Genomic DNA, 23,843 nt, shown 5'->3' with positions numbered 1-23,843 from the left:
CCAGCCCTGTTCCCAATGCCACCTCTGACACTGTGCACCCCACTCCCGGGCACACCCCTTCTCCAGGATACTGCGTTGGGCCACACACCCCTTTAGGGTGCTCAGCAGGGAATTTTAGGGGCGGGTGGGGGGATTGGGGACTATTTGGGGTCTGCTCCCTACTGTGACCCTTTAAGCAACTGGACCAGAGGGGACACCTCACGGGGGCCCCACAGAGAGCTGCGGGGCTCAGACTCCAGCGGGAGCCCCCCAGCACCGTGGGGCAGGCGGAGGGGTGACCTCGCTGCTGAGGTTCATGACGTCATGGGGGCTGGATGGGGGATGCTCCGCGGGGACAGGGGCGGGGGGATGCGACCACCGCCACCGCCACGGCAGAGCACGGAATAATGCCGGGGTGGGGGGGTTCCCCCATGGGAGGGTGGGGAGCAGTGGGGCCGGGAGCGCTGCGCCGGCGGAGGCCGGGGCGGCCGCAGAGGCCCAGCCTTGCATTGTTCTTGGGCGGCAGCCGGAAAACGCGACGCCCGCTCGGGAGAGACGCAGGCGGAAAAGGAAACGGGGCTGGGGGCCCGTGCCTGCTGCTGCTGCTGCTGCGGGGGCGGGAGTGGGGGTCCCCCCACGGCCCCCACCTGGTCCCCACGTGCCGCCTTCACCCCTGCCCCACCATATGCTCGGGCCCGCTGCCCCACGGGGGGAGCGGAGGTCAGCTGGGAGGGGGAAGATCAGCCCGGGAAAGGGGGGAATTTGGGGAGGATGCTGACTGCCAATGGGGCGCCCGTTTGCAGGCTTCCCTGCGGCATGGGAGGCCGCGGTGATGGGCTGAGCGGTGCGGGAGGGAGCCGAAGAAAGAGGAGGATGAAGATGAGGAAGAAGAAGGGGGCGATGCCGGGCAGGGCAACTACAAGTCCCATGAGGCCGGGCGGTGCGGGGGGGGGGACCGGGGAAGCACCGGGCGGGAGGTGGCGGCCCGCCCCGCCCCGCGCCCCCCCCGCCCCGCGCCGCGCCCGCCTCGCCGCTCCAGCATGCACGGAGGATGCTCGCGTCTTGCTCGGGCAGGAAGGGGCCGGAGGGCAGGTACCCGCTGCACTACCTCGTCTGGCACAACCGCGCCCGTGACCTGGACCGGGAGCTCAGCGCCAAGCAGGTGCGGCGGCGGGGGGACACTCCCGGCACGGCACGGCCCGGCTCCGCTCGGCTGGGGCTGATGCAATGATCGGGGCCGGGGTGAGGATGAGGATGGAGATGAGGGGGGATGGGGTCGCTCTCTGCGCTGGCGAGGCCCTGGGGTTGTGGTGTGTGTCCCCATCTGCACCCAGGGGCTGTGCCTGCTGCCCTCGGGTCTGCCACGGAGCGCTGGGTACCACCCGCGGGTCTCCTGCATCCTCCGGCACACGCAGCCCCGAGCATCCCTCCGCACGTGTCCCGTGCTCCCTGCTAGGCCTCTGCAGACCCCCGGTCCGCACCCTGCTTCTCATGGTATTGCCACCCCCCTTGGGGTGCAGCCTTCAGCTCCCCACTCTCAGGCTGAGCCCCTCTTGGGGCGGGGGGACAGGGGCCCTGATGCTGCCAGGGCGCAGCCCCCAGCCTCACAAGGGCTCTCCTCAGGGTGAGGGGACCCACTTTGTCCCTCAGCTCGGGAACCTCCCAGCCGCCCGGTGATGGAGCGGGGTGTGGGTGCTTCCCCGGCGGGTTCCCAGCCTCTCTCTCCCCCGTGGCGTTGTAATTCAGGTAATTAAAACCCAACCCCGAATACGCAGGAAACCGCAGGCGCTGGAGGGAGGCTGACGGGGAAGCTGTGCTGGGCATCCCCAGTCTCCCGGCCTGGGTCCTTAAAGCCCCGAGGCACTGAGGGCCATGCTGGAAGGACCCTGGTGATGCGTGAAACGGGGGTCATTGTGCCGCCAAGCTCCCGCCGGGATGCAGGAGATGGCTCCCGCCACACCCGTCTCCATTGTGGGGTCCAGCCGGAGGCTGCGCCAGCATCACCCTGGTCTCCCTCGCCATGGCCAGTGTTTTTATTTTCGTGCTAATTTGGGTTTTCCCAGGAGCCCAGCGCGGCGGATATCAAAGCTGGGCTTGGCAGATGCGGGGAGGTGGAGGGGCTGCGGGGGGGCTCTGACCCACTCACCTGCAGAGAGGCTCCAGCCCTCCAGCCTGGGAAGCACAGGGGCTCTGCCCTGCTCCCCGCTGACACTGAGAGCAAAACCAGTCATGTGTGCAGCCCAGGGTGCATGCAGGGGGTCTGTGGGTGCTGCAGGCTGCACTCTGGGGCAGGTGGGGCTTGGGGGAAGGAGGTGAGGGCCAGCCCAGGCTCCCTGCTCTGTCCAGGGCACCCAGGGACACGGCTCAGCCCTTATCCCTGCCGGAGCATCCCTCAGGTAAGGAGCTGGTGTTGGGGCTGGTGTTGTGTGAAATGCTGGAGGCCAGGTGCCCCCCTGCCCAGGGCTCTGCCCTCCCTCTGCCTTGGTGACCCCCACAGGGCAGCGGCTCCACGTTCTGCCCCTCCCGAGTGCAGGTATTTGGGCTTGGGAAGCACTGGGGCAGCGGAGAGCATTGCTCCTCTCCGTGTCCTGGTAAGGGCTCTGTGTCTGTCACCCCCAAACTGTCACCGTGAGCTCCCACCCACACTTGCCTCCACAAGGGAGCAAGGATCAGTGGGTCCCCTTGACTGGACATCACAAGGATGTGTGAGGCAGTGACAGGGAGCCTGTTGTGCCAGGACACCCCTCACCACAGCCTGCCCCCTCAGGCGTGACAGGGACCCGGGGCAGCAGTGCCTGGCACCATCTTCCCGTGCTGGCTCATGTTCCCTGTTGCTACCCAGTAGCAGGAGCTGGGATTCTCCAGCCCAGGGACAGCCCCAGTGGAGGGATGTGCTGTGCCACATGCCTGGCTGGCACAGGAGGAGCGACTGAGCTGCGGTTCTGCACTGCACCGCTGCCACCCCGAAGCCACCCCCATCCCTGTCCCCATCCCTGCTGGGTGTCATGGCCCCAGGATGGGCAGCACCTGCAGGTCTGTGCTGTGGTCCCCAAACCGGAGCCAGTCCAACACCAGGGCTCAGGACTGAGCTCTTGCTGGCAAAATCTGGGTCAGCGCCATGTCCCCTGGGGGGGCTCCATTGCCACGTCCCCACACTGGGGACCTTCATCCTGCCCAGTGCTGGGGCAGGGCTGCAGCTGGGGAGTCCCACTGAGCCTGCAGGTCCCCACCTCCAGCTGGGGGGTGATTGCCTTAATTAGAGTCATTTCATTAGTGCAATTAAGAAGCAGCAGTCGCCTGGAGAGCATTGGAGTGACACATTGAGTCCCAGGGAACTGGGGGGGTTGTTTGGTTTGGTGGTGTGGGCAGACTGGGGGGTCCCCCTGCCTGGTGAGTCCTTGGGGATGAGGGCCATGGGAATAGCCACAGCCTGGGCAGAGATGGGAGCATTCCTGGGGCAGCAGGAATGCAGGACATGCCCAGAGAGAGGCAGGGACGTGCTGCAGGTGAGACTGGGTACCAGGGAACCCGTGCTCCACCTCTGCCCATGCCCAAACACCTCTGGCTGCCCAGTCCCAGCTGGCACCTTTGGGTCCTGCGCCCCAGGTTTGTTCTCCTGAGGGTGGCCTCCTCAAAACCAATTATTTGGGGACTGCCCCGCTGCCTCCTGCCCTGGCAGCATCTAAGTGCCCCTCTCCAGGCACGGGGCTTCTACCCCAGATGGTCCCTTTGGGGCACAGAGGGTGCCCCCCCTTCCCCAAGCCCTGTCCTCAGCTGGGCATGGGTGTGATGCTTCCCACACGGGCAGCAGGGCCCGTGGGTGCCGGGGGTGCCCACCCGCCACCGCACAAGGGATTCCTCGGGGCTGGCTGGGTGCCAGGCTCAGGGTTTGGCACAAACAATGGCAGCCCCAGCGACGGCTCCCCAGGGCCCCAGGGATCCTCCGAGCAGCCGCTCCGCTCCCGCAGCCGCCCGCCCCCGGCTCAGGCAGGGGAACACGTGCACCCGCCGCAGCCCACGTCGCCCGCCGCGCTCCCAGCCCTGGCGGAGGGGGGCTGCCAGCAGCTGCTGCCTGGCAACTGGGCACAACCCCCCCAAATCCCAGAGGTGGGGGCTTTTCTGGAGCTTGCAGCTGCATCGAGATGTGCAGAGCTCCATGCACTTATGCCGGGGGCACCTGTTCCCCCCACCACTGCCATGCTCTGCCCGTGCTCTGTGCCCACCTGCTTGGTGCAGCCCAGCCTGGCTGTGAGGAGGGGTGCTGGGTGCCACCACCATGCTCTCCATGCCCTCTTCATGCATGGCAGTGGCAGCAGGGAGAGGCTTTTGAGGTGCCCTTATTTGGGGAGGTCAGGGGTGGGGATTCTCTCACAAATACTATCAAATGTTGGCTGCTTTCTGTGTCTGGGAGCTGCACAGCACTGGAGAGCAAGGTCTGGCCACCCCAGTGATCTCAGATCCTCATTCCTTCCTGGCAGGCCGACATCGAGCAGCTGGACCCCCGAGGACGCACTCCCCTGCACCTGGCCACCACACTGGGCCACCTTGAGTGTGCCAGGGTGCTGCTGAAGCATGGAGCCGACGTGGGCAAGGAGAACCGCAGCGGATGGACAGGTGAGCGGGTGGCTGCTGCCCTCCTTCCTCCTGCAGGCTGTCCTGACGCTGAGATGGCCGTGGAGATGGGCATGGCCATGGACACAGATGTGGACAAGGACACGGGCACAGGCGTGGTCATGCTCGCCCTGGTGCTGCTCACACGGTGCTCTGTGCCTGTGGCTCCTGTGCAGTGCCCAGCTCTGCAGTGCCCAGCTCTGCAGTGCCATGCTGTGCCCTGGGCACTGCCCCTTTGCCCCGCAGTCCTGCAGGAGGCTGTGAGCACCCGTGACCTGGAGCTGGTGCAGCTGGTCCTGCGCTACCGTGACTACCAGAGAGCCATCAAGCGCCTGGCCGGGATCCCTGTCCTGCTGGAGAAGCTGCGCAAGGTACCTCCCTCAGCAGGGGCTGCGGGGGCTGTGGCCACGGGCTTCCCCTGACCCCTCTGTGCTCTCCACAGGCCCAGGACTTCTACGTGGAGATGAAGTGGGAGTTCACCAGCTGGGGTGAGCTCAGGCCATAGCATGGCTGTGGGGGGAGCAGGAATTTCCCACCAGAGTCTCCCAGCCCCAGCGTCCATCCCCAGGTTGGGGGTCACCTGCCCCCTTGTCCCCTGACACCCCAAGCTTGCAGACCCCCATCCCGCCAAGGCGTCGCGTTCCCCAGGTGCCCCTCGGGGTGCAGGTATCCCCATCCCCAGCTGGGCTATCAGCATTTCTCCCCAGTGCCCCTGGTGTCCAAGATCTGCCCCAGCGACACCTACAAGGTGTGGAAGAGTGGCCAGAACCTGCGGGTGGACACCACGCTGCTGGGCTTCGACCACATGACCTGGCAGCGGGGCAACCGCAGCTTTGTCTTTCGGGGACAAGGTGAGGTGACGCCAGCACATCCCCCTCCCTGGGGAGTGCTGCTGGGTGAGCCGGTGGGCACCGTGGTTGTCCTGACCCCATTCCCTGCAGACAGCAGTGCGGTGGTGATGGAGATTGACCATGACAGGCGGGTGGTCTACTCAGAGACGCTGGCCCTGGCTGGCCACGACCAGGAGGTGCTGCTGGCTGCTGTGCAGCCCACCGAGGAGCAGGTGATGGGGCGGCTGACGGCCCCCGTCGTCACTACCCAGCTCGACACCAAGAACATCGCCTTCGAGAGGTGGGCTGGGGTGGCACCGAGCCCACACCCGGGGGTGATGGCACTCCAGGCTGTCCAAGCAAGCTCACGGTGCCGTGTCACCCCAGGAACAAGTCCGGAATCCTGGGCTGGAGGAGCGAGAAGACAGAAATGGTGAATGGGTATGAGGCCAAGGTGAGGGGCAGGGGGTTGAGCTGCCCAGAAGGGTATGGTATGGTGAGGTGGCCGCCTCTGCCATTCTCCCTCCTCCGTCAGGTCTATGGTGCTTCCAATGTGGAGCTGATCACACGGACACGGACCGAGCACCTCTCAGACCAGCACAAGGGCAAGAGCAAAGGTGGAGCCAGCACGGGCTGGGCGGGCAGGGCACCTCTGGCTGTGCCCTCACCCCCTCTTCTCCCACAGGCTGTAAGACCCCCCTGCAATCCTTCCTGGGCATCGCTGAGCAGCACGTGGGGCCCAACAATGGGGTGAGTGTTTCAGGGGTCAGAGGGGGTGGCCCTGCAGTCAGACCTCCCCTCTCACCCTGCAGGGCTGTCCTCCCATGCAGACACTGATCACGCAGACACTGAGCCACGCCAACCCCACTGCCATCACCCCTGAGGAGTACTTCAACCCCAACTTTGAGCTGGGCAACCGGGACATGGGACGGCCCATGGAGCTCACCACCAAGACACAGAAGTGAGAGGGGGAGGAGCAGACGGGGACTCCCTGTGTCCCCACCTCCACTGCTGCAGGGCTTGGGGTGGGGGGACAGGTAGGGGTGGGTCCCCAGCCCAACGCCTGTCCCTGGCAGGTTCAAGGCGAAGCTGTGGCTGTGTGAGGACCACCCGCTGTCCCTCTGCGAGCAGGTTGCCCCCATCATCGACCTCATGGCAATAAGCAACGCTCTCTTCGCCAAACTGCGGGATTTCATCACCCTGCGCCTCCCGCCCGGCTTCCCTGTCAAGATCGGTATGGACTGGGCTCTGCTGCTGACCTGACTGGCACAGCCAGCTTCCCTCCTCACTTTTTTTTCCCTTTTCCTGCAGAAATCCCCATCTTCCATATCCTCAACGCCCGAATAACCTTCGGCAACCTCAATGGGTGTGACGAGCCTGTCAGCTCCCTGCGGCACAGCCCCAGCAGCGAGGCACCCTCACCCAGCAGCGACTCCTCCAGTGTCAGCAGCTCCAGCTCCCTGAGTATGTGGGGGACGACATGGTGAGGTGGGATGGGAAGGTGTCCCAGTGGGGTCTGGGGGTACAGCTGGTGGCTGTGGGTCACAGCAGGGTAAGGGACGCACAACTGGCAGTGTGGAGTAGGAGGGGGGTCCCACAGGGTGCTCAGCCAGGCCAGCTCTGTTTTCCCCACAGCCTCGTGCCGAGCGTGTGAGATGGACCCGGCGCTGTTCGAGGTGCCGCGGGGGTACAGCGTGGTGGGCACCCACCAGGACGCCCTGCGGGAGGACGAGGATGACCTGCTGCAGTTTGCCATCCAGCAGAGCCTGCTGGAAGCGGGCAGCGAGTATGACCAGGTGGGCACTGCCACCCCCTCACCTCTTCCTGTATCCCTGGCTGAGGGACCCCGCTGCCCACCCCATCCCGACGCCACCCAGGATCCTCACTCACCCCACATCTCCCCATCCCTGCATCCCACAGTGGAGGGTCAGAGCTCATGCTGGGGGGGCTGGTTTTTGGGATTGCCGCCCTCCAAGCACCCCTCTGGCACCGGCCACAGGTGACCATTTGGGAAGCACTGACCAACAGCAAGCCGGGCACCCACCCCATGTCGCACGAGGGCCGCCGGGGAGACAGGTTGGTAAGGTCTGGCCAGCCCCCCTGGGGGGAGTGGGTGTGGGGGCTGGAGCCACGGGGACCCCACTGAGTCCCTGCCGCCCCCAGGACTCCCCAGCACACGGCATCCCCGCATCCCCCCGTGGCCCCGTCGCCGGGGGGTGGTGGGGGGCCCAGGGCCCTGTTCCCCAGCTACGCCGAGCAGCTGCGCCTGGCTATGGCGCTGTCGGCGCGGGAGCAGGAGGAAGCGGAGCGCCGGACACGCCAGGAGGAGGAGGATCTGCAGCGGATCCTGCAGCTCTCGCTGACGGAGAAGTGACCCCGCACCCCCACTGAGCCCCTCGCCCACCCCATTGGGGATGGGGATGCGGCCGGGGCCGTGTCTGCAGGCACGGGAGGGGAGTGCTGTGGGGGTACCCAGTCCAAAAACTGCGGAGGGCAAATGGGAAAGGGGGGAGCAGGATTTGGCCCTGGGAGAACGTCCCCAGAGCTGGGGCAGTATTGGGGTGAGGTGGGGGCACCCCACAGCAGCACAGGGTGGGGGTGGATGTTAACCCTGCACCTGGGGTGGCAGGGACCAGGGAGGGCAACTCCACGGACTGTACCCCTTCTCCAGGAGAGCCCTACTCCCCCAGCCGCCCTATGGGGTGCTGCTCAGCCCCTCACCCCAGGAAGGCGGTGGGAGGCACCTCCTGCCCCAGATGGGTGGGTTGCCAGTTGCGTGGGGTCCTGGGGTGCCCCCAGAGCCAGGGGGCTCTGCCCAGTTCTCTTTTCCCCCCCCTGCCCAGGCGCTACCAAGTGCACTTACCCAGGAGCTGCTCTGCCTGCCAGCAGGGGTGGGGGCTCAGCACTATGGTACCCCACAGCCAGCAAGGGGCTGCACAACCGCCCCCCATGGCACGGGGCCTGCTGGGGCAGCTGAAGGGGTGCCTGTGAAGGGCGCTCCGGTGTCACCCCCCTTAACCCTGCTCGCACCCCTCCACCCTGCTCAGATGCCCCACCTTGGCAGCGCTGCACCCCCTCGTCCCGGGCACTGACCCCGAGAGAAACCTTACGTCAAATGGTGCTAACCCCGGCCCCCTGCCCTGGCTGCTCCCCCTTTGCACATGGGGGGTCGGGGGCTGCAGTGGGGGGGGGGGCTGGACTTGCTCCCCTGGGATTTTTCATAGCTGGTGCCCCCCCCTCCACCCACCCGTGCACCCCACAGCAACATCTGGGCCAGGGCCGGGGGAGCCCGAGCAGCTCCGACTGCGGCCAACACCAATAAATGCTCTTTAATGTTTGTCTCTCTCGACCTCCCTCTGCCTGTGCCGGGGCTTCACAGGCAGCGGGTGCTGGCGGCGGGGTGCAGGCAGCACCCCTGGCACGGTGGTCCCTCGTCCCCGGTACCTGCCACGCAGCCAAGGGTGGCTGAGCCCTTTATTAAAGGGGTCCAGGAGCAAAGAGCCGGGTGGGAGCGCCCGCCGAGGGGCCGATGGGGCAGGGGGAGGTGAGGGGCTGATGGAGTGGGGGTGTAGCACCGTACACAAGCACATCCTGGCCGGGGGGCGCGGCAGCTCCCTGTCCTGGGAGGATGCTGGTGCTCAGCGTGCGGGTCCCCGCGGAGGGATGCTCGGCAGCCCCAGCCTGCGGGCACTGAAGCGGGACCCTCTCGGCTGCTGCGGGAGCAGGATGCGACTGATGCCAGCACAGGCAGGGTCAGAGTCCGACCCCTCCCTGCCCCCTCGGCTCCTGGGGAAAGGACACGGCTCCGGGCTCCTGCCCGAGGTGGGGACTCGGCTTTAATCCCCGGGAGGCCGGGGCAGTCCTGGCCCTGCCCGTGGTGGTGGCCGTGGCCACCGAGCTAGTCCGTGCCGTTGGTGAACTGGCAGAGTTTGTTCTCCAGGTCGCAGATGCGCTTCTCCTGCGCTTGGACCGTCTCCTTGAGGGCACGGATCTCCTCCAGCACCTCCTCCAAGGCTGGCTGCTGCAGGGAATGGGGACATAGGGTCACCGATGAGTCTGGGCCCACCCCTCCCCAGAGCAGGGGGACAGCCCTGCTGCCGCCTCCCTGTCCCCCGGACACTCACAGAGAAGTCAGAGTCACAAGTGGAGTGGCTGCGTCGGGGGCCTGGTGGGGGTTTGCTGTCCAGGATGTTCTTCTTGACCACCTTCAGCTCCCGGTTCTTGATGGGGACGTACCCATCCCGCAGCGAGATGAGGATGGGCTCTGCGTCCTTCCCTGACAGCCACTCATCTGCCTCCAGGGCTGGCTCGGGGCCTGGCGTGTCGGGGTACAAGTCATCCTGGAAGAGGTCTGACTGCGGGAGGGAGAGAGGCCATGGTGAGATGTGGGGTGTCTCCCCCCAGGCCCCCACCTCCCCTGGGATCCCCCCAGGCTCACCTTGCGTGGCACCGTCATGACGATGGGCTCACACTTGCGCTCGTGCAGCTTGAAGAATCTGCGTGGGGCGCAGGCAGTCAGGGCCCAGCTGACCCCCCTGACCCCTGGGGCTCCCCCCAGCCCCCTTGGCTCTCACCTGGCGATCTCACACTTGCTGACATCCAGCCCACGCTTGGGCATGAAGCCCATGCCCCGCTGGGGCTCCTTGCTGCTGTAGGTGTTCAGGTAGTGCACATAGGGTGCCTCATCCGTGATCTCGAAATAGCGGATGCTGCTGTCACCCTGCAGGGGTGGGGGACAGGTGTCAGCCAGCCCTGGCACCCTCAGGGACAGGGTGGCAGGGGAAATGCACCCCAGGGAGGGAGGGGTTACCTTCCCGCAGAGGTAGACAATGCTGGAATCGGCATCATAGAAGGGCAGCAGGACCCCGTTGCTTGTGTCCATCTCTTGCAGAGCAATGGGCTCCTCAAAGTTATTCTGTGGGGCCGGAGCAGTGGTGGAGGGGTGTGAGCAGTGACCCCAAAACCCCCACCCTGGTTAGTCACACACATTAGCCACGGCACACTGGGGAACAAGGCTTGTCCCCTCCGGGGTACACATGGCATGCCCCCCCCCCCCAGCACCCTGCCCCACCTGTATGGCTGGGTACCCCCAGCTCGGCTGTACCCCCCATCCCCAGCACCCCCTGCTTCCCAGCCCCCTCCCCAGCACAGCACGGCACACTCAGGAACTTGGCATCTTTTGGGAGGGGGATGCAGCAGACATGCCATCCTGGGGCAGGGGGGTTGGCAGGGGGGGCCAAGTTCCCAGGGCAGCACTCCATGCGGCCTCGTTACCGGGTCCCACAAGCCCAGCTCCCGCTGGCTCATTCTGGTAAAGCCCGTGGTAAAGATGTGTCCTTCCCGTGTGAAGATGGCCCGCACAGGCCTCAGCCCTTCGTGGGGGGCAAACCTCTCCTGGGGGGAGGGGGAGACAGTCAGCACGGGACACGGGAAGGGGGGAAAACGGAGGGGGTCCGGATCTGTCCCCCAAAACAGCCGCTGAGTCCTATTCCATGGCACTGCCTGAGCGCACGCGGTGCCAGAGAGCCTCCCCGGCACCCAGAGCGTTCCCTGTAGGGCTGAGATCCGTGGGATTTGCGCTGGCCGGGCTGGAGCCGCCGTCTCATACCAGGTCCCAGAGGCCCAGCTGCCGCTCGCTCATCCTGCTGAAGCCCGTGGTGAAGATCTTGCCATCGGCCACGAAGATGGCACGGATGGGGCGGGTGCCGTCGTGCGGTTTGGTTTTCTCCTGTGCCGGCGTTAGCGGGTTAAATCAAACAGAGACGCGCGGTGCGGGGTTAGTAGGGTCAGGCAGGCACTGGGGGGGACCCCGCGGTGGGATGAGGGGGGACACAAGCAGGGGCACTCACCGCTATGATCTGCTGCTTGCGGGGGTCGATGACACGGACCTTCTTGTCCTTGCAGGTGGTGACGAGGAGGCTGCCGTTGCGGTTCCAGCCCACGTTGTAGATGAGGTCAGTGTGCATGTCATCCAGAGCCAGCAGCATCTCCCCAGTCCCCACGTTCCAGAGGATCACCAGGTTGTCACAGCCTGCAAAGGACCGAGGGGGCAGATGCTGTCACCCCATGGATCTCCCGTGACCCCGGGGAGGGTGACCCGGGACCCCCTTACCTGCGCTGAGCAGGACGTTGCGGGCGGTGGGGTGCCAGGAGATGATGCTCACCCGCTTGGAGTGTCCCTCCAGTGTCACCACAGGCTCTGTGATGTTGCGCACGGGGACATAGTCAGGGATCTGCCACACCTGGGGGGAGGACAGAGAGCTGGGCATTGGGGATCACCCCGTGTGTGAGCACTAAGAGGATGAGGGCCTCAGAGCCAATTAACCTCATCATTAATCCCGGCTCAGCCTGCGGGGAGGGTGGCAAAGAGACACCAGAAGCGCCTCCATCCCGGGGTGCATCCCCAGCACACGGGGTGCTGGTGGGCACAGGGAGGGGGGCACAGCCGGGGTGCAGCCCCCAGCCCCCCCCAGCTATTCCTGCGTGCTGAGTCGCCAGGGAGGGTATATTTAGCACAAAGTGCTGCATCATGGAGCGAGCAGCCGCCGCCAGCGTGAACGCATGGCACCGGCGCTAAAAATAGGCCAATGACACTTCACAGGCAGCGAGGGGGGGATGCTCTGCATTGCTCCCCCAGTGCCTGCCACCCCCTCCCCACGCGGGGTCCAGCCCCTCACCATGACGGTGGTGTCCTCCGAGGCGCTGGCGATGACGTTGTCATTGTGGGGACACCAGTCGATGTCCAGCACGGGCGCCGTGTGTCCTGTCACCAGCGGGTGGTTCTTGTCCACCCGTCCTGTCTGCAATGGTGAGGGGTCGGGATGAGTCCTTTAGGGGAGACCCTGCCAGGTGCCCCCCAAAGCCCAGCCTGGCCATCACGTGGGGTTGTGACACAAATGGGGGCACGCAGGGGGTTCCAGCGGTGGCCAGAGGTTTGCACCTGCCATGAAGGGGGAAACTGAGGCACACAGGGAAAATGGGGCTCACCTGGAACAAGGCCTTGTAGAGACACAAAGGGGAACAATGTGACCCATGAGAGGCTGTTTTGTGTCTGTTCTGATGGCAAGGAGGGGTTGGGGACCCTCTCCCAGCCTCTGTGCCAGGGTTGGCAGAGACTCCATTGGGTGCTGCTCCCTGGGCATGCTCTGACCCAGGGAATTGGGGCTGGGGAGAAGGCAGCCGGGGGTTTCCCAGATCACCTTGGTTGCCCCAGGGATGTCACCCTTGGCAGGTGCCAATGATCACCCAGGTTGTTCCTGCCCTGAGTCCCCACATCAGGAGAGGGTGTTGGGGCAAAGCTGGGGGCTCTGGGGCCACAGCAGCTCCCCAAAAGCAAAACCCATCAGCATGTTCCCCCCAGCACATCTCAGCAGCGTGGCCCAGCATTCTCCCCACTCACCTTGGCAAGAGGCAGGACAATGAAGGCCCCACCACCACCAGACTCCACAATGATGGCCACAAACTTTGGGTTGACAGCGCAGAAGGAGCTGTCACATGTCACCTTGGAGACACGGATGTCCTCGTACATCTGGTCTGCCTTCACCGGCTGCCCGAACACGTGCCGGAACTTGCTCTGGCGCACCACACGGCGGCTCATGGCTGTGGGGACAGGGTCAGGCCACCACCTCCCACCCTGGCACGGCTTGGAGGGGTTTTGGTCCCCTCAGGCCTCGTGCTCTGAGATATTCCTCCTACTCTGGGCACAGCAGGAACCCTGGGAACACTGAGGTGCCATGGAGGGTGAGGATATGAGATGTGGCCCTGACCCCACATGAGGGAGCTGGGGCATCCCCTGTGCGGGTGCTGCAGGTGCTGGGGACTCTCAGCTGGTGGCCAGAGCCAGAGCCACTTGACACTGGCCAGGGGCATGGCCATGCCATAACGTACAGCTGTGCTATGCACTATGGCTGTGCAATGTCCTACAGATGTGCCATGCCCCACAGATGTGCCATGCCCCACAGATGTGCCATGCCCTCTGTCTGTGTTGTACCCCACTGCTGTGCTGTGCCCTGTGGCTGGCACTGGGGGTGGCACATGAGCTGCTGCAGCGGAGTAGAAGGGCAGAGGGGACTTTGGGGTGGACATAAAACTGCACCAGGTCACAGATTGTCCCCTTGTATCCCATCCTGCATCAGTGGCCTGAGGTTGCCTGGCTTGACCCAGCACCTGGAGGAGGGCTCTGCCTCCAGAGTTGCCTGCTGGTGGCTCACGCCTCCCTCCATGGATCCCTGTCCTGTGCCATGGATCCCTGCTACCCACTCTGCACCCCCACCTGGGCAAGGGCTGGACCTGGCACACAGACACAGCCCCACAGGCACACTGGGGTGTCGAGGAGCCCCCCACCGTGGTGTCTCCAGCCCTCAGCCGCAGGTGGGCACGATGCTGTCACCCATTTCTCCCCCCAGCCTGTGCTGCTCCTGGGACCTGCCCCACGGGGAGACTGAGACACTCAGGACCACAAAACCCTTGGAGCTGAGGCTCTGCAGCACCCATGAGCCACTGGCTACCCTGGGGAATCCCCCGTGCTCTTCTGGATACACAGCCATAGTCAGGAGCCACATCCAGCTACCAAGACATGGCCAGGCACCCCTGTCCCCAGCCCACAGAGCCAGTGTAGAAGTAGGAGCAGATCTGCTCCTCCACGTCCCAGCCGGTGGATTTTGTATAGGGCACATGCAGCGCCCTGCCAAACCACATTCACCCAGTCCCTGAGTGTCCTCGGAGTCCTCACAGCACTCCAGCATCATCTCTGGTTTGGCTGAACGGCACGGAGCTGGGTCTAAGGGGCCAGAGCCCGGCTACCAAGAGGGGCTGGACGACGGCACTGCTGGTGTCACCCCCTCAGTGTCCCCAGCCCCGGGGAAGAGCGAGCAGGCTCCGTGGGGACGCTCTCCCAGCACCTCAAGCATTGCCGGCGGGAGCGGAGTCTGGGGTGTCAGCATGCAGGGAAGGAAGCGACGGCCTGCTTGGGCAGGATGCAGGCACGGGGTGGGGTGCAGATGTGGTGCAGGCAGAGTTGAGCAGGGTGCAGGCAACGTGTAGGGTGCAGGAGGGGTGGGTAGGAGCAGGTGGGGCGCTGGCAAGGTGCAGCAGGGCTGAAAAGGGTGCAGGTGTGGGGTGCAGGCACGAGAGCTGGGTGGGGTGCAGGCAGGGCGCAAGTGGGGTCAGATAGGGTGCTGGCAAAGAGGTGGGGTGCAGGTGGGGTACGGGCGGGGTAAGGGCAGGGTACAGGCAGGATACAGGAGCCCCGCTCCCCGGCCGTGCCATTACGTTGCCACAATTGAATCCGCAGCGACTGCTTGGGAACGACCAGAGGTCACTGTCCAAATATAGCCATCTCCGCCGGCGGGCGGCGAGGGGCCGGGGCCCGGGGGGCTCAGCCCCGCTCCCCGCTTCCCCCCGTCCCTCCCCACCGCGCTCCCGCCGCCCCCGCCCCAAGCCCGGCTCCCACCTGCGCTCGGCGGCTCCTCCGCGCCCGGGCGCGCCCGGCTCCGCGCTGCGCCCCGCTCGGCTCCGCTCCGCCCGCTCCGGCCGCGCTCAGCCCCGCTCCGCTCCCCCCGGCCCGGCCCCGCTCGGCTCCGCTCCGCCCGGCCCCGCTCGGCTGGGCTGGGCTGGGCTCGGCCCCGCGCGGTGCCGCTGCCGCAGAGAACAGCTGAGCCGAGCCGGGCGCCGGGGCCGGCACGGCCCCCCCGCGGCGGGCACCGGGGGGGAGGGGAGGGGGGGCCCGGGCCGGCCCCGCCTGCCCCCGCACCCTGCCCGGCCCCCCGCTCTGCCCGCGGGGTCGGGGGCAGCCCCGGCACGGCCGCTCCCCCGCTCCCACCCCAAAAGAGGGGGAGTCCCAAGGGTGCCCGCGGTCCCCCGGCGCCGTGCGTGGGAACCGGTCGGGCTGGGAGATGAGGGGCAGGAAAAGCCCCCTGAGCCTTTCTGAAGTATTGGGAGAAATCAAGGGACGGGGCATCACCCTGGGGGTCACTTCTGCACAGGGCTGCGACCCTGTGATGGGTCCCCCCACGGCCCGGGGGAGTCCCACAGGGACCATGGCCATGGGCTGCTCCTGAGGCTCCCAACACTCACAGCATCCCACGGGGTCCCCACCTTCGCCCAGGAAAAAGGGGTCTGCAAGCCACCTCAGCCCCAGGCCAACAGGATGGTTACAGGCACATCCAGAAATCAAATTTGGGATTTAGTGAAGCCCAGCCCTGCAGGGATGCCCTGGCCCAAGGGGATTAAGGGATTGTAGGGCTCGGGGACCAGAGGGAGAGGAGGGGTGGTTCCTGGAAAGGCAGCAAAGCCCTGGACCCTACAAGGGCACCGTGTGGAGCTGGACGAGCATTGGCTGAGCAGGCAGGAGGGGGCAGCTGGCAAAAAGGCAGGGAAGAGGTGACATTCTTGTTTGCCTGGCCAAAGAGGTGGTAGGGAGGGAGGGGGCTGCAGAGGCATCCCTTGCTTGCCCTGTCCCACCACGGCCCTGGCTCACTCCGTATTTGGGGATGGAGCAAGTGGCGTGTCCTGTGTCCTCAACTCCAAGTCACATCCCCAGCAAGTGAAGAAAAGGCCATGGGAAGCCTTTTCCCAGCTGGTGCTGGTGGGGAGTGGGAAGGGATGGGGAAAGCCAGACACACTGCCAGACCCAGAGTGACAGCCCTGCCACCCTGGCCCCACATCCTGGTGCCCTCTCAGTTGTGGTGGGAAGCTCCTGCCATGGATGGTGAGGCTGAGCCCAGCCCAGGGAATTTGGCTTTCTCCACAAGTCCCTTGCTCACAGACAGCAAGGCCACAGAGACCCATACACTGCCTTTATTGCCTAAATGGAGGAAAACCAAAACCTGAAACAGGTTGTCCAGTGTCCAGCTAAAACCTCACATCCCCCTGGAGCTTAAACCCAGGACCCTCCTCACAGCTCTGGTGTCTGCAGCAGTGCAAGGAGAGCACCTAGAGTGCACCTCCTGACAGTTTTAAATACACAACCTCAGGAATATTCCCTGCAACTGCAGGGAATGATCTGGAAGTACCTCTTGCTTGGAAGCACTGCCCCATCACTTGGAACAGGAATAGGATGGGGCCATCCATCAGAGAGAACAACCCTGCTCTGGCTTTCTAGATCCCCGCTGCCATGCCGTGTTCTGAGAGCAGCACAGATCACTCCCTCTCGCCCAGCCCTGATCCCAAACAGGAAGCCACACACCTTTGTCATCTTCAAAATAAAACTTTTATTAATTCAGTAACAAGACCATTGAATCTGCACATCAGTGCACAAGTTCACATTTAAAAACAGTTGAGCACATCGGTCATAAAGTCTTTAAGGGGAAAGGGGATGATCCCAGCCACCAAGGAAGATCCAGGAGGGTCGGACAGAAGTGCTCCCCTCCCTGATTCACAACCCCACCGCCAGCTGCTCAGCAATGGACAATCCCTATAAACCAGCACACGGACGTCACATCTCCATAAAGGAAAATAAAAGGCACTGGCACCTTCTCTTGTGCCATCAGAGAAGTCTGCAGCGCGGGTGGGCTGTTAGCACCTCTGGCAGCACTGCTGGACAGGCACCGAGCCCTGCACCAGCCCGGACCCTCCTGCGCCAGGCCAGCACCTGCCCCACACCAAGGGCTCAGGCCCCCCTTGGGGAGAAGTGGGGGGTTTGTGTGGAGCCAGGACTGGATTAAGGCAGGACGCACCGTGCGGGGAGCAGGGCCCTGCGGTCGGTATGGCTTCCTCCTGCCAGAGAGCCACGAGGATCCTGGAGCCCCCGGCAGGTGCAGTGCCCCTGTGGCCACGGATTCCCAGCTTGCTCCTCCCAGGATGTCCCCAGAGCAGCCGGAGCTGGGGCAGGATCCCTTCCACCCTTTGCTGGCAGAGGGACACGGAGCTAATCCCTGCTCCGTTTAAACATCCAAGTGACCCAGAAGCAGTGTCACTTCCTGCCACCTGCTGGGACCGTGCCCCCAGGAAAGGGCCGAGAGGGGAGAGATTTGTACAAGTCACAACTTCTCAAGCAGACCAGACACATACTCACACACACGCACCATTCACACACACCACTGAGTGCAACAGAATGCAGTGTAGAACCAGTTTCACACACACAGTCCGTTTGTGCAAGGCTCACATGTTACAGTACGGCCGGGACGGGGCAGCGATGGCTGGGATATTGTACAGGAGTCAATGTAAACAATAAAGCGTCCTCCGAGAGGCTTCGCCAGAGACCAAAGAACAGTTGCTTTGTACAAAAATGCCCTTAAAACAACACGTGTCTCCCAACCCCCCTCTACCGTGAGGCTTGTCAGCTGCTGAGCACCCTGGAGGTGCTGCTGCTCCCTATGGTGCTCAGTGGGTCACAAGAAGCTCTTGTGGGGTGGCTTACAGGAACCCTTCCACGAGCCACCAGCATGGAGAAGGGACAATCGTCCCCAGCAGAGACCTCTGATGCCAGGGGCTTGGTGGCTTCATTGCCCAGACACTGGAAAAGGAGGTCCATATCCCTCCAGTCCGTCCCTGTCCTGCCATCCCGCTCAGAGCCTCCAGACCTCCAAGGCCTTCATCACTCTGTAAGAGAACCACCTTTCCTGACTCCCTCTGCCTGCCCACAGCCTTCTCAGAGAAAAACCAGTTGTGCTGGGCCAGAGCCAAGGACAAGGGGACAGCAAAACACCTCCCTGCAGGGGCCTCTGCCCCTCTGCTGTTCTGCCTAGCTGAAGCACCCAGCGAGCAGCTGAGTATTGGAAGAAAGCAGCATTTCTGGTCTGCATCGAAAACCCTTCCCAGAGGGCATTTCTCCAGAGATCAAGCTGGGCAAAGAAACCTGATCTTTTCCTCCTCCTTGTGCCTTCTCAAGTGAAAAAATTCTACACAGGGCTTTTCCCTGCCCAGCAGATCCTTGTCACCAGGACATGCTGCCAGCCAAACATGCACCTTCCAACGCAAGGCAAGCTGATGGCAACCAGTCCCTTCCACCCATGGAGGCACAGGCAGGCATGTCCTCGGAGTCAGAACAGTGGGCAGTAGGGCCTGGTGAAGTTTGTAGGGGAGGCAAGGGCTGAACCTGTCCTTCTCCAGGATGACATGAGCCACTTGGCCTTTCCACAGCGTCTGCCTGGCTCCGGAGCCAGCTGGAGAAGGCTAGAAGCCACATGTTTTTCAGCGTCCCAAAGAAGGATCTGGCCTCCTGGGCCAGGGTCTTGGGTGACTTCTAGTGACTGAAATGGCCTGGGATGACAAGCTGTTTGACCCAGGACAGGGCTGTGCTCCAGCACGGGTAGAGTTCAGGAAAGGGAGAGACAATGCTTGTGGCTGACTCACAGACCTTGCCCAGGCTGCAAGGCAGCACAGAAAGACCCCTGGGAGCTACAGAGAGGGCAGCAAGGTGGCATTACCTTGCCAACCCTGCCAACCAGCTGTGGGCTGAGGATGCCCCACACACCTTCCCCAGGGCAGGCACATGCTGCTTCCCAATACTCCAGAGCGCTCCACTGCTGTGCACTCCTCTCCAGCTCAAAAGGGTTTGTCCCATCTGAGCCTGCAAGGGTCTGCAGCTTTAAGGTTGCTTTCTAGGTATGTGCTTGGCTGCTGCTCCTCTCCATGCTGGGTTTCAGCAGCCTGAGCCATTCTGCATCTTCTCTTTGCTTTGCTCCTCCCCAGAGGGCAGGTCTGGGCCCCAGCCAAGCACCAGCTCAGACAGGACCTGCCACGGGACTGTGGACAGGACCCAGAGCTCCCCTTGGCCTTTCCCTCTGCTCCTACAGCACAGGGACAACTTGTTGATGCACCCAGATGGAAACGAGGAGCTCTGATTTAGCCAAACTGCTCAGAAACCACAAAATTGCTGAAATATGGAGCAGAACCTTCACACAGAGTTTCTCCAGGGAAGCAAGAACCTGCAGAATGGCTCAGAGCAGCCAAAGGGTTTCCACATCCAGCTGGCATTCCTGGAACCCAGCTTCAAGCAGGAAGGAGATGGGCACACACACAGTGCCCCTCCACAGTGGGATTACAGGGGTTCACACAGGACTGGAGGAGAAGGGACACATTTGGCATTGAGGCTCACTTTTGGAAAGAGAAGACAGCTTATAATGTCAAATCCACTCCCATGTCTGTGCAGATCACGAAGAACAGCACTGAGTTTGAGTCAGGTGGGTTTGTTTTCCAGTTTACAGAATAAAGTCTTGCCCTTATTTTTTTTTTTTTTAAACCATAGAAAAAGAAATTAATATAAATATCATATATACAATTTAGGCAAAAAAAAAAAAGAAAAAAAAAAAGAAAAAAAAAAGAAAAGAAACAAAGAAAAAACTTCCAGAAAAGATTTTCCCTCTGGGTCTGGAGTTAGGAGTGACAGCAGAGATAAGAAAGCCTTGCATTAAGGGCAGTATGTCATGTAACAAAAACAGCTCAAGTTTTGGGAGCCACCAGAAACACCCGTGGGCACAGCAGAGAGGAGAGGGAAACCCAGGCAGCACAAGAATAGCTTTGGGGCAGAGGGCAGGCAGTAGGAAGAGGGCAGAGGACAGATGATATGGCCATGAACTTAGAAGGCCCACAGCAGTATTCAAGTAATGGGAGGGTTAAAACCCTAATGAGCTGTTTGTTTTAAAAGAACACTGGCTTTGGGGGTAGAGGTGGCAGCTCCTGGAGGAGCTCTGCCCCACCTCAGCACAGAGCAGAGAGCTCTGTGTGCCCCATGGCAGATAGGAGGGCTGGTCTTGGTACTGCCCAGGGTTACTAGAGCTCATCCATTGGGAAGATTTACCCCTGTGTGCTCCTTATGGGGAAGCACCAGCTGAACTGAGCCCAGGGCATTTGTCCTGAAGCATCTTTGTGAGGGATCTGCCAGCATGGTGGAGTTCCAGTTTGCAGAATAAAGGCCAAACAAAGGGACCTTGGCACCACCTTCACATTTACAGGGGCTCTCACCCCACCAACTGCCCAGAATCATTTCAAGGCATGGGGAAATTTCAAGTTAGGAACTAGGATCTGGTTGTAAGCAAAACTCCATCTTGCCAAAGCAAGCCAACATTAATTTTCTCATGATAAAGGTGTTCTTTTAAAACAAACTAACAACAATAATAAAAAAAGAACATTTGAGGTTATCTGAGTTAAACCCAAACAGTCCTGCAGTCGGAGTCACACACAGAAGAACCAACCCACACCTACATGCGCCAGGAACAGTAAAATGACAATATATATAAAATTAACCAATAAAGTGCATGTTCCTTATATTACACCTGCCCCCTTGCGTGAAAGCAACACCACAGGTTCTGGGTAAGAAATCACAGCCAAGGGCCCAGGATCACATCGTGTTGTAGAGGGGATTGGTTGTCCGCTTTTTGTCATTGGTCTTTTTGAGCCTCCTCAGAGGGTGAGTTCTCCCGTGCTGCTGCCGTGGGGCGACAGCCAGAGCTTGAGATGGAGACAAGGAGTCCAGGACCTGCACCTGGAGCAATGGAGGGCCCTCCCCAGAGCTAGTCCACATTGGATCCGCACTGGAACACAAACTCTGCTGGCTGGAGCTGCACTCTTTGGCGTACTGAGCCAGCGGCCTCTCCACCGGCTTGCTCTGGGCAATGCACTCAGCTGTTCTGAGCTGTTCCACAAAATGCTTAGTGGGCTCCAGGGAGGAGAGGTGATGCTTCCCACATGCACTCTCTGAGCTCCTCTCCAACCTCCCCCCACGAAAGCCTCGACGGAGGGCAACGCAGGTGAGAAGCACCGGGTTGGCATTGGAAGAGGCCGACTCCCTGTCGTGTAAATCATCCTTGGAGAGGTCCAGGCAGTCCAGCTTGGCCAGGGATGCCGAGCGCTTCATGTGGGAGGGTCTGGTGAGCCCCGCATGCCGGATCCGAGCCTCTAATTCCTTTGCCCGCTGCTTGACCGGCCTGGGGCTGCTGGAGCGCTCCTCCACGCTGAGGCTGCTGGAGCTGTGAGGGAGGCTGTAACACAGGAACGAGATGTCCAGAAGGTCCGTGTTTTCAGCATGCTGCCTGGTGAAGTCCTCGCTGCTCAGCTGCCTCGAGATGCCAGCACCGCCCCCACAGAGAGGTTTGGGACCGTCCCTGAACGGGAGAGTGGCGTCTCCCTCGGTGCCACACGGCGTGACCGGCTCATCGTCCGTACCCGTGCTCTGCTCAGTGACGCCTTCCAGGTGAATGATGCAGGGGTAAGGAGAGCGCTCGAGGCTGGCTGAAGGTGGACAGGTCAGCTGGGCAGAGGGAGAAGCAGCACCAAGGGGAGCAGATACCTCACTGCCTTCCTCGCTGGGGCTGCCCACGGTGAAGACGGCCTGCTTGTGTACCGCATGCTCCGGCAGCGAGGGATCTGCTGGAGCCTTCTCCAAGCACATCGAGGGGTTCAAGTTTTCATCTAAAGATGGGGTGGCTGCAGCCAGCCTGCCCCGCTCACAGCTTGTGTCGGGGCACTGCTCCGCAGGCCTGACCGTGAGGGTGTATTCGATGATTTCTATTCTTTTTGGGAGGAGGGAGGGCAGGGATGGCTCCTCCGTCCTGCCAAATGAGACCACTGTCCTGCACTCTTGTGCTGCTCCCCCCTGCCCCGGGCTGGGCTCTGCAGGCAGGGACTCCTGGGCAGGGGGGCCAAGGGGTGCAGGCAGGTGTCTGCCCACAGGCTGCTCTGCCCCAGGAGGCAGCAGCAGCTCCTCTGCACCTGGACCCTGAGCCTTGTCCCCCTCCGGAGCCAGCTCCAGGGGTGGCTCCTCGCTCTTCCCCCGTGGCAGGAGCTCGGCAGCAGGAGAGTCGTTCCTGGAGTTCTTGCGGGTGGGTAAGGTGCAGGCTGGGGCCGTGTGCTGGTGCTCCTGCTCTTGCCTCAAGCGCTCCTCGAACTCCAGCGTGGCTCGCCGGACCGAGCCGGGGCACCACTTGGGCTCAGGGTTGATGGAGCCACGAGGCTCCTGCTGCTCCCCACCAGAGCTGCTTTCCTCCGTGTCTGATTTACCAGAAGACAGCTGCAGAAATGGGGCTTCTTCCTGCTCAGTTGGCAGAGCGTCCTTCTCCTTTTCCTGGTGTCCAGCACAGGCTCCTTCACTCTGTTCCAACTTTTCTGATGCCCAAATCACCTCCACTGGCAGGTCATGCACTGTGTTCCTCTTTGGTGTCTGGCTGAGGTTGGCTGAACCCTCTTTCTGCTGGGCAGGTCCTGCTCCCTGGTTGATTGATTCGATCTCTGTGATAATTTCCTTCACAGAAATGGCATTTTCTGAGTGGGATCTCGTGAGATGACCTGCACCAGGCAGCTCATGGACCTCCTGCAACACACAAACAGGAGAATTACAAAGTGTATCAGCTGTGCTGACATGGAGCAAACAGCAGCAGGTTAGAGATAATGGGGGTGCACATCCCCAGAGGAACAAAAAAGCATGTGGCAGTGTGTGGAGAGAGATAACAAGAGCAGCGATCACTAATGGAGGTTTTTTACTGTCTCTAAAACTGAATTTAACATACTCCAGGCTGGATTTTCACTTAGACTACGATCTAAGGATCTTAATTGCAACAAACTCCAAGGAAAAGGTAGCTTTCTTGTTTTTCTAAATGAAAAGAAGTCCAACAAACAAAAAGAATCTTAATATTGCTGAAAGTACCATTTTGAACTGAAAACATGACAAATTCCACTCATGTATGGAGCAGACAGAAGTACAGCAAAAAGAATGACCAAGCATTGAAATGCTCTGGTTTCCCAGAGCAAAATGGCCAGGGAGGCTCCCAATCCCCACAGACACTCTCTGCCAAATCACAGGAGAGAGCATTGGTCTATTATATTTGGAAGAGCCTTACTGCCTCACATGGAGATGGAAAAGATTCAAGCAATGCAGGATGGAATTTAAATAAGAGAAGCTCCCAGAAAGTGATGGCCTCAGACATCATCAATCCCTATGAGAGTCCTGGAGGCTGAAAGGCAATTATGAGAAAAAGGTACCTAAATTTAGAGGTTACTAAATTTTTTCAAGACCATCTCTCTACCCAGGAGAAGTGAGCCATGATGTGCCCAATCCCAATCACCTGGACAGGTTAATTTCTTCCTCCAGCAGTGGAAGCTCTACACCTGCCTTAATTTACTACCCCAATGCTGGTGCTTCCCAGCCAGGGAAATAGGCCAGTTTTGCTTCATTCTTGGGTGGATTTCTCAACTCAGATAAATATCTGTGCAAGTTGGGGATGCTGGCTGGGCTCAGGGTCTGGGTATGTTAATGGATCAAGTCCCACCTTTCTGCTCTCCTGATGCAAAACTCAAAAATAATTTCTCATGAGAACAGCACAGCAAGTCAGGTCAAGGTCAGCTCATGGCCCTGCCAATGCCAGCAAACTGATGTTTAAGGAAAAAGTGCAGAAAAGGGCAAGTATCTAAAAGTGAAGGAAGGGAGAAGCATCCAGCAATCACTCCCCAAACACTGTGTCCAGTGCAAGGAGGGCAAGAAAATCCCAC

General features: G+C 61.7%; 3 protein-coding genes across 9 annotated transcripts in view; 1 reads left to right on the top strand and 2 right to left on the bottom strand.

The window, feature by feature from the left end:
- Positions 1-1,008: 1,008 nt before the first annotated feature.
- On the top strand, positions 1,009-8,568 carry ANKRD13B (ankyrin repeat domain 13B). 3 transcript variants are annotated; one of them, XM_088066144.1, is made up of 15 exons: positions 1,009-1,141; positions 4,458-4,593; positions 4,837-4,961; positions 5,033-5,078; positions 5,298-5,441; positions 5,532-5,721; positions 5,808-5,874; positions 5,956-6,037; positions 6,106-6,170; positions 6,251-6,381; positions 6,497-6,654; positions 6,732-6,884; positions 7,056-7,216; positions 7,420-7,496; positions 7,584-8,568. In XM_088066144.1, the coding sequence occupies exons 1-15, from the start codon at positions 1,031-1,033 to the stop codon at positions 7,792-7,794; spliced, it is 1,857 nt and encodes a 618-aa protein (XP_087922270.1). In that variant the 5' UTR covers positions 1,009-1,030; the 3' UTR covers positions 7,795-8,568. The 3 variants fall into 3 exon arrangements, with proteins under 3 accessions (XP_087922270.1, XP_087922269.1, XP_087922268.1); XM_088066143.1 differs by having other exon boundaries at positions 5,956-6,108; positions 6,233-6,381; XM_088066142.1 differs by having other exon boundaries at positions 5,956-6,108; positions 6,233-6,381; positions 7,420-7,500.
- A 308-nt stretch (positions 8,569-8,876) lies between these two features.
- Positions 8,877-14,961, bottom strand: CORO6 (coronin 6). Of its 3 annotated transcripts, none has more exons than XM_014255125.2 (11): positions 14,872-14,961; positions 12,820-13,019; positions 12,098-12,220; positions 11,533-11,662; positions 11,270-11,451; positions 10,695-10,814; positions 10,231-10,335; positions 9,995-10,140; positions 9,859-9,916; positions 9,545-9,775; positions 8,877-9,441 (listed from the first exon to the last, which is right to left on the bottom strand). In XM_014255125.2, exons 2-11 carry the CDS (start codon positions 13,015-13,017, stop codon positions 9,319-9,321), a joined length of 1,416 nt encoding a protein of 471 aa, XP_014110600.2. In that variant the 5' UTR covers positions 13,018-13,019; positions 14,872-14,961; the 3' UTR covers positions 8,877-9,318. The 3 variants fall into 3 exon arrangements, with proteins under 3 accessions (XP_014110600.2, XP_087922362.1, XP_087922361.1); XM_088066236.1 differs by lacking the exon at positions 14,872-14,961 and adding an exon at positions 11,029-11,148; XM_088066235.1 differs by lacking the exon at positions 14,872-14,961 and having other exon boundaries at positions 8,877-9,438.
- A 1,652-nt stretch (positions 14,962-16,613) lies between these two features.
- SSH2 (slingshot protein phosphatase 2) overlaps positions 16,614-23,843 on the bottom strand; it is a 91,931-nt gene continuing 84,701 nt past the window's right edge. For all 3 annotated transcript variants that reach the window (XM_005525761.3, XM_014254966.2, XM_088066379.1), the window contains one exon: positions 16,614-22,668. In XM_005525761.3, coding sequence (XP_005525818.2) covers positions 20,701-22,668 — 1,968 coding nt within the window. In that variant the 3' untranslated portion in view covers positions 16,614-20,700. The remainder of the gene's footprint in view (positions 22,669-23,843) is intronic.

The sequence above is a fragment of the Pseudopodoces humilis genome, chromosome 23 (assembly GCF_049639895.1).
Source record: "Pseudopodoces humilis isolate 2021_Gansu_Grassland_sample_001 chromosome 23, ASM4963989v1, whole genome shotgun sequence".
NCBI classification, from domain to species: Eukaryota; Metazoa; Chordata; class Aves; order Passeriformes; family Paridae; genus Pseudopodoces; species Pseudopodoces humilis.
This window is presented reverse-complemented; position numbering and strand designations above follow the sequence as displayed.

Excerpts from the sequence above, each read along its gene's own strand:
- CORO6 (XM_088066236.1), bottom strand. The coding sequence starts at position 13,017 with ATGAGCCGCCGTGTGGTGCGCCAGAGCAAGTTCCGGCACGTGTTCGGG. Across the intron at positions 12,221-12,819 it reads TTGTCCTGCCTCTTGCCAAG|ACAGGACGGGTGGACAAGAA; the intron begins GTGAGTGGGGAG and ends TCACCATTGCAG. Across the intron at positions 11,149-11,269 it reads GCAAGCAGCAGATCATAGCG|GAGAAAACCAAACCGCACGA; the intron begins GTGAGTGCCCCT and ends ACGCCGGCACAG.
- ANKRD13B (XM_088066142.1), top strand. The coding sequence starts at position 1,031 with ATGCTCGCGTCTTGCTCGGGCAGGAAGGGGCCGGAGGGCAGGTACCCG. Across the intron at positions 1,142-4,457 it reads GGGAGCTCAGCGCCAAGCAG|GCCGACATCGAGCAGCTGGA; the intron begins GTGCGGCGGCGG and ends CCTTCCTGGCAG. Across the intron at positions 5,079-5,297 it reads GTGGGAGTTCACCAGCTGGG|TGCCCCTGGTGTCCAAGATC; the intron begins GTGAGCTCAGGC and ends ATTTCTCCCCAG.